The sequence below is a fragment of the Lutra lutra genome, chromosome 8 (genome assembly GCF_902655055.1).
Source record: "Lutra lutra chromosome 8, mLutLut1.2, whole genome shotgun sequence".
Classification (NCBI taxonomy): domain Eukaryota; kingdom Metazoa; phylum Chordata; class Mammalia; order Carnivora; family Mustelidae; genus Lutra; species Lutra lutra.
The window spans coordinates 37,880,832-37,897,596 of NC_062285.1; the positions used below are offsets into that span (position 1 = coordinate 37,880,832).

The following is a 16,765-nucleotide window of genomic DNA, read 5'->3' on the forward strand; positions in this document are numbered from 1 at the left end:
CCTATGGGAAGAACAGTTATGCTGAAAGCATAATATATTACTAAGTGTAGTCCTTTTATTTATTTAATTTTTATTAAAATTCTTGATGCCTGGATGTATTCATTGGCAATAAATTTTCATTTGTCAGGAAGTTTATGGTTACATACAGTACTGACAAAGAGGGAAGGCAGGCTGGAGCGTCGGTGCTTGCGCTGAGAGGCAGAGTGCATAGGCAGGACACCCTCCAATGCTTTAGAAAGCTTTTCGGCAAAAGTTTCCTCAGGGGCAATCCGAAGGAGGGAAGGAGAAAGAGGTGCAGACAGCACTGGTGGTGGGGTGGAAGGAGCACTGGGAGAGATGCGGGACAGAGAGGGAACAGCAGAAAGATGGGGAACACAAACCGACATGCTACGGCCACGACGAGGCTAAACAGAAAACAAACACACACATGAAAAACACAGTACTTTGAAAACAAAAATAACCAAATGTACAATGAAAATAGGGCATAGCTGACATAAAGAAGTGTTCCAACCTCCCTCAATCCCACAAAATCCAAGTTTTTTGAGGAGAGGTATAATTCCACAAAGCACAACTGGCAGATCACAACTATTCTCTCTATACTGTTGGTCAGATAGAGGTTATCAACAACCATGATAATGATCAATTCTCTTCCTAAATATTCTGAAATAACATCAATTATTATGAATGTATGAATAAGAATGGCCGACTAAGGTAGTATAACAGAGAAAACAATGAACACTGGATTGCAGTTTTCTGCAAACTTATTAAAATTAAACAAGAGCAAATTGTTAGTTTAATACACATTATAAGGTGTAGAATATTTTAAGACTGGACTACTTTATAGGAACTCTGGAAACTTCAGAAAAGGTTTTTCCATTTCTATTTTAGAAGGCATCAGCCTAAGAAAAGTTGCTGGCTCAGTATTTTATTTATTCCACTTCCTATCTTTATCTTCCACTTCCTATCTTTATCTGTAAAGGGTAGAAAGTCATTTTCTGGTAGGAAAAGCATGAGCTTTCTAGAAGTAATTCACAATAGATACAGACACATTGTGTAGCTTTACTAAAGTAGTCAATGGAAAAACATCTTATATTTGAATCTCTGAAGAGTAAATTGAACAATTTTCTGGCATATCAGAAATTCAAATTAAGTTTACAAAGTCTGAGGTGCCTTAACATAAAATTTTTATAACATAAAATTTTAATATAGCTACAAAGCAGTACATCTAATATTGTTAAGGTTGTTCTGAGCAAACTTGTCATTTTCTTTTAGGTACTGTGAACTGTGTCACTAATCATATTTTCTTTTCCAAAATTGGTTGCATAGAATCCACTGAGCCAAATTTGTGACCTACCAGTAGGAAGTATGGAAGTATCATTATACTTATCATACTTAGTTCATTCCTAGTTCTATTTTTCTCCACACTTGTTTCTTTTTTACTCTAATTTTTTTTTTTAATTCCACATTGATATATTATTGTAAGCCACAATAAATTCTTTCTGGAATAAGAAATCATAACGAATCATAAGATTAAAAAAATTCTCAATATTTGATAACTCTTGATAGGCTACCTCTACATAATACTGTCAATAAAAGGCAAGGCTGTCATTAACAGTCTTTTAGAGCATCAATAAATACAGCTATGTTTGTGGCTCAAATATTTAAAATCTTCATAAATGATCATTCTATTCCCTTTTCTCAAATTGAAACACCTAATGTTCATTACCATGTGATGAGGGAAGCCAAGAGATTAAAAATAGTTTTTAAAAAATCTAGTTATTATGATCCAAAGAAAATCAATTAGAATAATAGTAGATACGGACATGAAATGCTGACAAATTATACGTCAGAACAAAGAAATACATCTATATTGTCTTTATAAGTACTTCTACCCTACCTAATTATTTTAAAGGTCAGAAAAGTAGACTGTTAAAACAGTGTATTAATAGTCTGTGTTACTGTGGCCATTCATTTTGAGACCTAGACAATGCAGGACTGATGAATGGACTCTGAAACAAACAAACATCTTTTATTTCAAGCTGTAGGATAAAAGAACAGAGCAAGCAGACATTTTATTTTCTTAAGAGAGAAAGATTTTCATTTAATGCAGAGCAGAAATTCCATACATTCAGATTTAAAAGCTTTTTGAGAAAGAGGAAAAAAAAAATCTATCTGCCTAAAGATCTCACTAAATAAGTGCTATACAGTGACCAGTTATTCTCCAATTCTTTCATGAGGCAGATGATGTACCTTATTTACCTCTGAAGACTTCATGGAGTGTCAACAAAAGAAATGGGGTATTACCTGATGATCTATTTTAACATTTTCTATATGAAAAGCAAAAGTGACTAATGTAAAACATGGGTCTATGTGTGTGTGTGGGGGGGGGGGGTTTAATATATATATATATATAAATGCATACAATATTTCAAGAAATAATCTCCATAAGTTGATTCTGAAAATAAATCTGTAACAAAACAATACCAACTAAAGAGAAAAAGCAAATGAACGTATACTGGGGAAGGAATTTGTGTCCGACACAGACTTTAAGGCAGGAACACGCATAGCAACTGATGGTTAACTAAACACAAGCGCTAAATTAAATGGTCATACAAATAAAGGATTTCTTCACTTTACTCACATGCAGCATTCTATAAATGGTTTGAATGTCTTACCTGTGTTTTATACAGTAAGAAATCTTACAAAAAATGCTCAGTAATTCTTTTAGTAAGTAACCTTTTGAAAAATCTCCTTGTGCCCACCCCCAAATCATCTATATGTCCAACTTATGCTGCTTTGAACAGTTTCAACTCTAAAGTGCTAAAGAGAGCATTATCTTTAATCAAATGCAGATTACTCTAAATCTTATACATACTTTCTTCACATATGAATTTCAGCTAATTCTCACACAGTAATGTTTATGTCTTAGCCTGCCAGAACTATTCTAACTGTACTCTATAATAAACTTATTTCCTTCAGAAATATACCATTTATACTTTCTACTTCAGACTCCTGCTATTACTTGGATAGTAGAAAGAATGTGAACTTAACACATTACCTACTGGCTCTGGTTATAGGCTTACACTCTTTTATGCAGTTACTTACCACACTTGAGGGTGGATAGACCCCATGGGGCTGAGATTGTGCTTGGACAACAGAAGCTGTATGCCCTGGGAGTGTGCCAATAGAATGTGCCTGTTCATGCTGGGACCCATATGAAACTGTCTGTTGGCTGCTCACTCGAGATTCTGTGAAGACAGAAGATCCTTGACCACTGTCAACCGTCCCGTCAGCTAAAGGAGAAATATATTGTCAAAAAACAGAAAGACAAATCACAAAATGGAGATTTATATTTTCCCATTACAAACCCATGACTTTAGGGTTAATTAGTTTTTTCTTTGCAAAGACTAACCTAAATAAAAAATGAATACTAGTTTTTAACTAAGTAGATTTCTGTGTTTAAAAACATGAAGGATCCATATGGAAAAAGGTTTAATGTCTTAAAAAAAAAACCTTCACGGCTATTACAGAATCTTATTACCTGAAGAATGAGAGAAATAAAATGGAATGCTGTAAGCCATAAGTCTGAACTTTGGAGACCAGTGTGTTCTTTGTATTAAGCAGGTAGTTCAATAGAAAACTAACCACCTTGTCAGTTTCTAGTCTATACATCATTCAGCATTGCTAAGAAAAGCTGAACCAGACTAATGGGTTCAATCACAAATAGCTAAGATAAACTTGTTCATTTTTCATTATTAGTTACATTTCATTTTATTTTTGTAGATTTTAAGTTTTTAAAATATTTTGTATTTAAATCCCACTTAGTTAACATACACTGTAATACTAGTTTCAGAATTACATTTTATTTTAAGGAATTGTGAAAAGTTAAAATCTGCAAATTGGAACTTCCAAGATGTTGGAACCTGTAAAATTATTTTATATCCTAACCACATTTCCTTACTGTCCTGTCCTTCTAGTCTATTAGTGATGGATGTTAGAATAGAAACAAAAAGTGATCATTTCAAATTTCTTTTTATATGGTGGATTCATGATTCAAACCAAGAGGCCAGTGCAAAACGAACAAGATGAAAAGTCAATTAGGAGTATCCTGAATATACTTGTGTGCACTTCCCAAAATACTTACATAACACAGATATACTAGTTTGTTGGTACTGTAGTTGTTGATGCTGATCTGCCTCAGGTTCTTCAGGTTCTACTTGTGTAGAAACTGAAGCTGAAGTGGTGGAAGCAGGAGGCATGCCAGTGCTGGCAGATGGGATCTGCTTGACTCCTGCCTGGGAAGTACTTGATTGTTGTTCTACCTGCTGTTTGAGACTGTTCTCTTCCTGCTTTCTTTTCTCTTGCTCCTCCCGCACCAACTGCCGCTGTTCTCGTTTTCTCTTAATTAATGACACTCTATCTTTGATGGCTTTTGCCATGGTCTTGTGATCACCTTCACAGACATACCCAGACTCTACCTAAAGGATAAAAGAGTGCATTAGGAAGCAGTAAGATATCAAAAGAAAACAAACTAAGTATAAAACAAAAAAGGCACTTCTGGGGAAAGAAGTAGGAGTAAGGGGGAAGAGAAAGACCTCCACAACAACTGGTCTTAACCAAACTGTGAAATTACTTGTCTGCATTATGCATTTCTCATTCATTTTTGTAGATACTCACAGGGTGGGTGTCATTATCTCTGTAGAAACTCAAGGTAGGTATACTCTCACTTCTTAAAATAATAAACAATAAATAAAGCCAATAAGGCTCCTTTTATTCTAGTCACTCTATTTCCTGCTCATATGTAACTATTAATATTAACCTGGGTTGTTTTTACTTCTTTTCCCTAAGCAACAACTTAACCAGATAAAACAACTGTGATCAATACATGAAAGTTAAACACACACACACAAATCTCTCAAAGTATAAAAAATTAACAATTATAATAAATACATTTCATACCTGACCCCTTCTCAGAGGCAACTTCTATTGAATAGTTATTAAAATTCTAGTAGAGATATTCTATGAGTATCTCTGCATATTAACTATTTTAGGCAAGCCTGTTTGTTTTCTATAGTTAAGAGTCTCTTACAGTTTCTCTCCCCGTTTCCATCTTATTTTTCCTTCCCTTCCCATTTGTTCATCAGTTTTGTTTCTTAAATTCCACATAAGAGTGAAATCTTTGTGATATCTGGCCTTCTCTGAATGACTTATTTTGCTTAGCATAATGCCCTCTAGTTCCATCCATGATAATTTACCATTTCTTGAGCAACATCTTCTGGCACATCTCTTTCCAAGTCAAAGGAAAACTCAATAGCTTCATTGTCTTTGTATTTTCCCTTTAATTTCTTAATATCTTCAATACGTAGCCATAATTTAATGGCTATCTTTTCTCCATCATCTTCTTCTGCTAATTCTACCCGTACCCCTGTTTCCTCCTGGAAGAAGGCATGGTTCAAAAGGTCTTTGATAGAGTATCTTCCAAAGAGAGAGAAATGAAACAAAAACAAAACAAAATGACATTAGATTGAAAACATAATTTTTAAGTGTGGCTAATTATTCTAGGAATAATAAAGAAAGGCTGTAAAAAATAAAAAACAAAGGAAATTTTATAACTCATTTCTATATTGTTCCATGTGAATAGTGATTATAGTTTTACTCTCAAGTTATACAACATCACTTATAAATAAGAGCTGAGAGCAATACTTTTTAATCTAAGTGATCTAATCTCATATTAGTTAACAATGTACTAACAATGGCAAGTAATATACAGAATGTCATAGCTTCAAAATACCACATAATTTATGTAGAATTTATAGTTAACAGATACTTCTTTTTTTAATGATCCTATCTGATCCTTGACCAACATCCAATGAGATATTATTTTCTGATTATTAGGAAACAGAGGCTTAGAGAGGTGAAAATCTTGCTCATAGTTTAAGCCTCAAATGGTTGAATCAAAATTTGAAAGTAAGTTTTCTGATTTCTAGTTCTTTACCTTCTACTACAACTTTATTTACCACAATAAATTCTCTTTTAATTCCTTGTTCAACAATTTGTGTAATAGGCAAGAAGTCTGACTGTAGAATAATCTTTAGATAAATGGTTTCAAAGTACCAGTAATCTAGTAAACTGTACCATCCAGAAAAGAAACAGAGTAGTATGTTCTAAGACTGGAAACAAATATTCCTTTGTTTATAGTAAAAAAAAGTTCTTAAGAGAGATGAAGGACTCTCCTTTCCAAACATTGTGTATAAAATTAGAAACCCAAACTAAATTTCTACTAAACAGCCTTAAAGATCATGATGTTAAGCTCTTCCAAATAACAAAGTTATGAAAAGAGTATGAGACTGGAGAAGTGAAGATACTGAATTCTTTAATTTGGTTGATACACCTTATCACTCACATTGTTCAGGAGGTAGATTATGCTCAATTTACAATTTATATTTATACTTGCTAGTCTACTTTTTCTTTTTTGGAAAGTGAGTGGGGATGGTAAGGGTAGATTACTTTTTAAAAACAGACACTGGATCTTTGCCATGCCTAGCGGGTGATGAATCAGCTATATGACAGATCAGATACTTGCCACTCCTCTGAGAAAAGTCCTGTTAGTACAAATGACTAAGCCAAATCTCCTCCTAAGCTTTGGGCAAAGGTGTCTCTTTTTACTGAAAGGAATGCTGATGTTTTGCTCTTCAATTCTGGCATAATGACAGCAAATCAAGATGTGTAGTTGCTGATTTTAAAAAGCCAAGATTTTATTTCACCTTTTATAGAATTCAAGGGGTAAAGAACTAAGCAATAGATCTGGCTAGAGAGAGACTGAACCCTAATGAGTTTTATAAATCATGCTAATGCTTTATAAGTAGTTTATGTTTTATAAGTAGGTCTCACTGAATATAACAGCTATGTTCAAGGTGGTTCTGGTTCACTTAAACTCTACAATATCACATTTTTACATTTCACTCTATCAAATCTCAATTCTATCTTAAATGGACAGAACTCTTCTTTTTAAAAAAGATTTTATTTATTTATTTGACAGACAGAAATCACAAGTAGGCAGAGAGGCAGGCAGGGCAGCGGGGGTGGGGGAGCGGCCGGAAGCAGGCTCCCTGCTGAGCAGAGAGCCCAATGTGGGGTCGATCCCAGGATCCTGAGATCATGACCCACGCTGAAGGCAGAGGCTTAACCCACTGAGCCATCCAGGCGCCCCTATTTTATTTTATTTTTAAGATTTTATTTATTTATTTGACCAACAGAGACACAGTGAGAGAGGGAACACAAGCAGAGGCAGTGGGAGAGGTAGAAGCAGGCTTCCTGCTGAGCAGGGAGCCCTATGCAGAGCTGGATCCCAGGACCCTGGGATCAGAACCTGAGCTGAAGGCAGACGCTTAACAACTGAGCCACCCAGGTGCCCCTATTTTATTTTTTAAGTAAATTCTACACCCAGCGTGGGGCTTGAATTCACCACCCTGAGATCAAGAGTAGCATGTCCTACTGACTGAACTAGCCAGGCACTCCCAGAACTCTACTTTTAAAGATATTTACATGACATAAATAGAGAAATTAACCACAAGTAAAGTATTAAATACACTTTAGATTGAATATTGTATTCAGAGGATATCATTACATCTTAGGTTTTTAGGCAATACCTAAGTCCAAAGTGGCAACCTACCTTTCATCTTTGTTTTGCCGTATGCATCCTTCAATAATTTCCTTCACTTCAGGAATTGCTACTTTGTCAAAACTGGCTGGCTTTACCCCCTGAGAAACATGAAAATAGCAACAGAAACAGATCAATAAAGGTAAGTTCTTTGAACTTTGATTCTGAATTGCCTCTTAAGGTTCTATTAGATTGTCTTTTCACCATCCTGGTTTTTTTCTGATTTGCCTATAGGAGCTGGTCCACTGCAGGGACAGAGTTGTGTAGTGGCAATTTAGCTCCCATAAGAAAACAAGGAACAGTTAGATAGTGCGGTCACTTACTTCCATGGGCTCCACATATAAGTATGGAAAAACTGAGGCTATTGTCACTATCTTCTGCTGTGTTTCAGGTAAAGGAAGTTACTGGCTAAAGAGAAGGCCCAAGTGTTCTAAAAGGTTAGATCTTTTGTGCAGCCTTGTTCCTTAACACATTAATCAACACAGTATTTAACTACTTTGAATAGTGAATCCATGAATGGGCATGAATTCACATGCTTAATTTGGCAGGTATTCTATTACCACAGTACTCCAACAAACTCAACAAGTACAGGAGTTAAGGATTTGGATTGGTTTGGCATGATAAAAGAACAAATTGTCTTGTACATATGAAACATAAAATGAAAAGTGATAGACTCAAATAAAAGATGATTTCTAATTAATTTCAGAAGAAAACTCAATACCACTATAATATATAATACGATATAGTATTCTAGAAGTATTTTAGAATCTTCATAAATTTTTTTGCAAATAAAAATTTCATCAATGTGTGGAAAATATATGTAAGATGTAACAAAATACTCTTGAAAGGTGACATGGAGAAAAACGTCTCATTTTCTCTACCCACCCTAAGTAACCACATGGATTGATGCAGCTGCACTAATATACTGCCCAAGTAGCACTGTAGGTCTCTAAACACATAAAACACAAGGAATGGGAAATAAGGGAGAGGGACTAGAAAAGTTAGAATATAGTATAAAGTTTAATCATCTACAGTCTCAGTGATAAGATAGATTAAATCAGAATTAGTGATAATAATTTGGTAAATCACAGAAATGCATATAACCTCTCATAGATGGAAATGAAATGCATCAAATGGTTAGTACTAAAAAGTCTTTAAATACTGGAGTTGTGATGGGATAATTCTCAATTTTTTAATTGCATTATTCAAAACCCCTGATTTAGAAGATTCTACCTCTATCTCTAGGGCTAACTTTCTACACCAAGAAACTGCCAGTAGGGCTGGCCCTAAAGTTAAATCCATGCATTTAAAAGGTTAGTTTCTTTCTTTTTTAAAAAAGATTTTATTTATTTATTTGTCAGACAGAGAGCGAGCGAGAGAGAGCGCATGCACACAAGTCAGAAGAGGGACAAAGGGAGAAGCAGGCTCCCCACTGAGCAGGGAGCCCAATGTGGGACCCTGGGATTATGATCTGAGCCGAAGGCAGATGCTTAACTGACTGAGCCAAGCAGGCGTCCTTTAAAGGTTAGTTTCTAAGTACTGACTAAAAGGTCACAATTTTCCTCAATCTTCTTATTTTTCAAATCCAGCTAAGTTTTCCCAACTGGTCTTTGTCGTCATACAATAATTCTAATGAGAACAAGAAAATAATGTTGTTGAAGCTAAAAAGCTGCTTTAGTTGAGCAAACTGGTATGGTATTTCAGACTAAGGCTTTAGAAAATATGAACTGTTTTAAGAAAAAAGTGGATGACACAGTCTAAAAGTCCTCTGGTAGTAAAAACACTGGAGATTTTGTGTTATGTTTGTTTTTAATGTTCTACAACAAACATGTAAAACTGTGTAAAAACAAACTTTAAAGATGCTATTTATAAACATAATGTAAAGAGCAATCTAAAATACCTCATATTAAGTCTGCAGAACACTATTGGCAAGAATTATCTAAAAGAATGTTATCTTGTAAAATTGGAACACTTATACATATTTGGCCTTTGCAGGTAAAGACAACTCAAGTATTACAGGAAAATGGCTAAAGAGAATATAGAATATGATTAGGAGAAATGTTTTTTCTATAAACGTATATATTTTAGGGGAATGCAGTTTAGTCTTCTGGCAGTAAGACGACATATGAATAAAACACACATGCATTGATTATATTAAAAGACTTTCCTGTTCTGATTTATAGGCATCTTGGAAAGATGATTTCAGATTCCTTGTCTAGCAAATGGGGATAGTATCTGTACAACTTATATTCATGGCAGCTAGAATCAGATGTAGTATCTAGATTGAAAGCTCTCTGAATTAAGTTTGCTGATCTAAGGCCACTTTTGAACTCAGAGGCAATCTCTAAGGATCAGAAAGCTTAGGGCTAAAAGGAACCAAAGAATTCTCTTGGAAAAAGAATCACCAAGATCTATAGTGAACCTACTTTCAACCTTTGTTATCGTTAAAAATAATACTTAAAAAAAAAAAAAAGTAATACTTTTTGTTAATCCTACCCATGCAAACATATTTACATTCACTGCTCTACAAACAGGAATTTCTACTAGCTGAACAAATGAGCTATATAATGTCATAACAGCAAAACCAGCAACTGTGAATCACATCTACTAGGTCAAGTTGCTTTCCTAACCTATCCAAGACTCAAATATAGAAAATTCCATACCAATGCTATGTAACATTCTGATGCCACTGCCAACTTAAAAAATGTATTTCAGGTACCAAGGGAGCCAATAAAACTGAGATACACCTTACCAGCAGATAGTATTAAAAGATTAATGCAGTTTACTGTTACTCACTTAGATAAGGAAAAAGGTAGAAGAAATTTCAGCTACCAGTCAGCTACCATCCAGAAGCCAGGATTATCAAAATATCTGGCTTCTGAATCATTCAAGAAGCAAGAATATATGAGGATTGTATACTGAAAATGACCCTCAAAATGTAAAAATGAGCATGAAACCTCATTAACCCTGAAAGTGACCTACAGAAAAGTTATCTGGGACATATAAGAGAAAGCTGCTTAAAATAAACAAGTACAGATTTTGATACATTATCATACTTACAGGCTTCTTATTCTTAAGAAATGAAAGAACTCAATATATTTAAAAATATTTTTGGTAACTAATGATTTTTTAAATTAAAAAATGATCCAAAATTACTCTAAAACATGATTTTAAAACATGATTTTAAGCACCAAAGTAATGATGAAAAAATATTTGGTAATATAAAATTCTGTCTTAATCTTTTCCCCTTTTAGTTCATATACTTCAACAAAGATGATCAACTTGGAGCCTTTAAAATCCTCCTAATGTCCCCTCTTTCCTTTACTTCCTGATTTGACCCCACTAAGTACTATTCTAGTCCAGTTCTGACCAGTAAAGGCAAAGTTTTGCTCACTTATTCTGAATGATTTAAAAACACAAAACAGAAGAAAAGAGTACTAAGGTAGATAAGTTAGGCTAATATTTTACACATAAGAAAAATCTGGTTAGAGACATACCCTCTTACCCCATTCTTCTACAGCCAGCAACCCACTGGCTCTAGAAATATTCTTGCTTACTTTTGTAATTCATAGGATCTCTCTTTAGGCATATCATGCTGTTATGTTTTTTTTTGACATGGGAGTAGCATGTTAAGTGGCACTTAACAAAAGTACTTCTTGAGCATCTAATGTATATCAATTTACTTCTGAGTTTACACAAAATTATGTATTCTCTTAAAACAAAGGCCACTTCTGTGCAATTTTAGAGTATTAAAAAAAAAAAAAAAGAAAACAATTGTGGCTCTGTCCAAAGTCATATTAAGAGCTGATATAATTGTTTACAAAATGTTGATTTGAACTAAGAAAAATAAAAAAGACGTATATGAGTCTTATACACTTAGTTTTTCTTTTAATTCTTATACTTATGGTTTGCCAACTAATCTGCTGAAAAAATAAAAGTGAGTCATAATATAATATTTTCTGGTTCAATATTCTAGCTCTTAAAATGGTCAGCACTTTTTTTTTTAAATAAAGATTTTATTTATTAATTTATTTAACAGAGAGAGAGAGAGAGAGAGGGAGGCAGAGAGGCAGAGGCAGAGGCAGAGACACAGTGAAAGGGAAAACAAGCAGAGGACGTGGGAGAGGGAGAAGCAGGCTTCCCGCTGAGCAGGGAGCCAGATGCAGGGCTCAATCCCAGACTCCAGGATCAGGACCGGAGTCCAAGGCAGAAGTTTAATGACTGAGCCACCCACGTGCCCCTGCACTTGCTTCTGAAAAGTTCAGGTTTCAAATGTGTCAGAGTAACATTTATTTGTATTTTCACAAAAGTAAAAATTTTCCTAACCATTTAGAATTGAGAAAAGCCTCCTTCCTCCTCATACAAAATGTAGTGAAAGTTAACCACAAAAATTCACATATTTTAAAAAACATTCTAAAGTAAATAGTTTAATATTGCTACATATATTACCAAATGGCTATAATATACCTTTTGTACATATTCGAAATTCTTACCCACCTCATTTACACAATCCTTTTGAGGGCAGCAGCAGCAATGAGAATTTACGATGACAAACACTGAGCAGAAGTCTTTCTTTGTTAAATCCATCACAAAAGGCAAAATAGACTTGTTTATAGTTAGAAAAAAGGGGGGGAACTGATAAGATGAAAATTAACAGTAAATTAGCCTACAGCATAAGCAAGGCAGACATCAAAATCAGACTGAAGCACAGCTTCTAGTTTAACATTAGCCATGTTTCTCCAACTCTCAGACATGAGTTTAACTATGCTCAGCCAATAGTCCTAGATTGGCCCTTTAAACAAACCTACATGCTGAACAGCAGGGAAACTGTTCTGCTCCTGCTCCTACTTTCCCTCCAAGAACAATGGATCCCAGGACAAGCAAAATGAGATTTTTACTTGGTCAAAGCTCCACCCATTATGTTCACAGGTTCTGCCTCCTTGACATCAAAACCCACACTAGCAATCTATTTATCGAAACACTCCCTCACCCCTAATCATGTTCGAACTATGTTTTTAAAGGAAAAATGGCTCAACAACCAAAATGTAAACTCTGAATATGTAGCCAAAAGAACACTGTTCAAAGAAATCACAATACCAGAGGGGTTCTCAGGTCTACTTCTCATATACCAAGTCTGTGTGTGCAACCTGGGCCATATCCCTTAAACTCAGCTGAAAACTGTGGGTAATAGTTTACCTAAATTACCTAATTTAAATGTTTACCTACTTGAAAGAGATGATATTAAAGCCCTACTACTCTCTCATGGTAGATTAAAAAAAAAAAAAACAGCTGTGAATTAGTAAATAAAATTGGTAAGAATTTACTCTTCTCCCTTTCCTTCTATTGAAAGCCTCACTGTGCATTTACAACTAAAGATATTTGCATTTACCAGGAAGATCTCATGGACCCAAATAACTACTACTTTAGTGATTAAGGAAAGGTTTTTCTTCATGGCATTAACAAAGATGACAGAAAAAGCACCTTTAAGTGCACTGTCAGTATGGGTAACAGAATAAAGTCTATCCCTTGTAATGTGGTAAGCTGGAATTCCCATCAAGACAGTGGGTATTAAGGCTTTAATTATTCAGTAACAGTAATATAAGATAAGAGCTTAGAAGCTATTTGGTAGGAAGACTTCTACTCTAAAGGCTAGAAATAACTATTTTTTTTTCTAATGACTACTAATTCTAACAAGCCACCTCAAAGTAGTTGCCATTGATCTCTGGTTCAACACAATTCATCATTACTAAGTAGGTAGTCTAAAATGTCAGGTATTGGTCAGAAATACAATAAATGTGGTCCAGCATTACTTTTAACGTAAATGTTTGAGTAAGCCTGCTTAGGACCTAGCTAAATGAAAATGAAAGAGCTAGAAAACAGGTGATTTGTTGCCTGGCTTTTAAAACTGCTGGGCAACACATAAAACCACAGTGAGATAACTTTTTTTGGACGAAGGTATAATACAGGCACAAATATCTAGATCTATAAAGACCAGTCTTTTCTATATTCAAAATAAGAATCTTCAACATATACAATAAAAATATCATCCACATATGGACAACAGTTAACACATCTCAGCTCTAATTCCTCTTAAAGTCAGTGTTTTTCTCTACATTTCCTCATTTCTTTCAATGGTACCATCCCTATTTTCATGATTCAGAATAGAAAAGTCATTTTTAGATGCTTCTCCCAAAATATTTAAGTACTATTTTTCTCTATGAGCTCTTTAAAACAAAGATAAAAAAGCAACTGGTAAACACTTCTGCTACTAGCATTCCTAACTGTCCCTCCAATAGTCAAAGATCTCTGGCCAGGCAAAATTAGATTTTTACTCATTTCTTTGTTACCTCTTAAAGTCATTGCTTCTTTTAACAATTGTGACCACCAAAGTCCAGTCACCTCTTTAAACTTAACCAATTTAAGATGAGCTTCACTCTTTCCATTCTCTCCATCTCCTATTTGTATTTTATTTTGTGGCCAGCTCAGTCATCTGGCTTCATTTAATCAACTAACATTTAGCTATTTCCAGTCACCTGACATCATTCAACTCACACCACACTACTCAAAACTGGTTAAAAGTTCTCCATATCTAAAGATGGCCATGGGATCACAGACCTAGGAAGACTAAGAGTTCCTACTTGTTCAAATGAGACAATTTTCAGCCCAGAGAGATTAATGCCATGTTAAAGCTAGAATTAACTAATTAATTCAACTGGCATCTGTGGAGTATCACATGTAGCCTACTCTAGTCATTATTAGATACCTGCCAGATACACTGTATTATCTTCAGAATCTAGAATAAAAGTCTGTTTCTGTGGGTAAGGGCCTCATCAATGGTAAAGCAAATACTAGAGACCATGCCTAGTTCAATGTCACTTCAGTCCACTTTACAGTCCTTCTTAATTTCCTTAATCTGGTGTGAAAAACCCTCACAATCCAACTTCCACCTTCTTCTCTACTCTTATCTCCCCAAAATAAGTCCAGTCAAACTGGTTACTTGTTCACCAAGTACTTAGTGCACATTTTCACTGACAAGAATACTCTTCCTACTCCTCCCTTTTTTAGCCAACTGAGTTCTACACTTCTTTTAAGGTATACCACAAATCATATATAATGAGAAGGCAGCAACTACAAAGCATCTATATATGAATCTTTTGGCATGTTAGTTATTTATAATGAACTTAAATATAGAAACCATCTCTCTATATCCCACTGGTTTTTTTTTTCTTTTTTCTTTTAAAGATTTTATTTATTTATTTGACAGAGAGAGATCACAAGTAGATGGAGAGGCAGTCAGAGAGAGAGAGAGGGAAGCAGGCTTCTCGCTGAGCAGAGAGCCCGATGCAGGACTCGATCCCAGGACCCTGAGATCATGACCTGAGCCGAAGGCAGCAGCTCAACCCACTGAGCCACCCAGGTGCCCCCAATCCCACTGGTTTTTATTCTAAAGTCTAATGCCTTATGAATTATAGACCAACATTCAGTGAGTATAAAAAGCCCAAGCTTTCTGAGAAATTCTGAAATAAGAATTTTACAACTGTTCTTTAGTACCTAAAACATTAACAATGATGATCAGAACTGTTTGGTTTAAGATTAACAGATGGATTAAGAACCTTTAAAATTAATCAAATCACAATAATGGAATGCCTCTGAAAATCATGCAAAATGCTCCTTAGAGCCCATGATGCACAAAGTTTTTTTTTTTTACACGCAGAATTCAAATTTATTGGATGATAACAGGAATAAAATTTATAAAGGAACCATTTTTCAGCTAATTCCAGTGGATTTAGAACTCTGAGATCGCATAAAAAATTCCAGCTGCTAAAGAAAAAAATACAAAGTTTCCCTCAATTTTTCAAACACTATCTAATCAGGAATCAGCCTCACTTGTTTCTATAAAAAAAAATAGAGTGAACTGTAATCTGTTATATAAAAAACTAAAAGGAATTTCACCCTAACTGCTTTAATTCTGTTTTTCCCAGACAGAATGTTCAAACCTTGCAATCCAATGGCTAATAGAATCAGTGACAAAGTCAAATTACACAAACAAAGTAATTAAAATTCCCCATTATTTCTAACTTGGTTGTTATGAGGCTGGATTCAGCCAGATTCTTACTGGTATGAATCATTAGTTTACAGGAATTTGAACATACCTTATGATCCCATTGGAAAACAAACCTCTTCAAACTCTATACCAAATCTAGCTAGTTCAATCAAAGGAAATTAGTTTACCTCATGATTCCCCAAGGCTCATTATTCTCTGGATATATGAAAGCTTGTGTGTGGCTCCAACCTCAAGTACACTATCCTTCATATAAAAAATTGATGCCGTTGCTTACTGTAGTTTCTATTCTTTTAAGAGCAGACAAAAATTGTGCTAAGGACATTACTACTCTTACTCGGATTTTCTCATTACCAATGGCAGATTTTCAAGATAACTGAAGTTTTTCTCCTTTAAACAGGGATCATGAGCCCTCTCTATTGGGCTCAAACCTATAATAACAGCCTTATGCTGCCCGTGTACCCTAATTTTTTTATGCTCAGATTTTTTTTTCCCATTGAGGTCTAAAAAAAAGTTTAAAAAGCAAAAACAGGCCAAGAAAAAATTTTAAGGTTTGCATTAATGTCATGTTAGAGATACCTGATTTCTGATACTACCATCAGCACCACTACTGCTATTATTATTACTACTATTTCTTCTTCATGTCCTTGGGACAAAACGCTTAACTTCTGATTCTATTATCTGTGAAATGAAGATTTACCTACTTACCAGGATAAAAATAAGATAGTATATGTAAAGCACTTTCCAAGGTTACTGGCAAGAAGCAAGATTAAAAATAAACATTAGCTCATTCATTCTGTTCTAAAACTTGACTTATTTTAAGTTCATTAAACACACTTTAATAACTGCAAATTACTGAATGTCACTGGATAAAGAATGGAACAAGAGACAACTTATTACACTACTAAGCATGTCATAATGATGTTAATGCTAACAACAGCAATACCTACTAAGCACGGATTGATTAACTATATGTCAGGCACGTGGCTATGTTCTACATACATTTCTCATTTAATCCTCATAAACCCCTTCTGTTCAGAGAA

At 34.6% G+C, this 16,765-nt stretch overlaps 1 protein-coding gene across 13 annotated transcripts in view; it reads right to left on the reverse strand.

Moving 5' to 3' along the window:
- The window catches only part of WNK1 (WNK lysine deficient protein kinase 1), a 156,636-nt gene that overhangs the window by 40,140 nt on the left and 99,731 nt on the right, over positions 1-16,765 (reverse strand). For all 13 annotated transcript variants that reach the window (XM_047741436.1, XM_047741425.1, XM_047741428.1 and 10 more), the window contains exons 5-8: positions 7,673-7,761; positions 5,256-5,475; positions 4,145-4,478; positions 3,106-3,293 (exon numbers count right to left, since the gene is read on the reverse strand). In XM_047741436.1, coding sequence (XP_047597392.1) covers positions 3,106-3,293; positions 4,145-4,478; positions 5,256-5,475; positions 7,673-7,761 — 831 coding nt within the window. The remainder of the gene's footprint in view (positions 1-3,105; positions 3,294-4,144; positions 4,479-5,255; positions 5,476-7,672; positions 7,762-16,765) is intronic.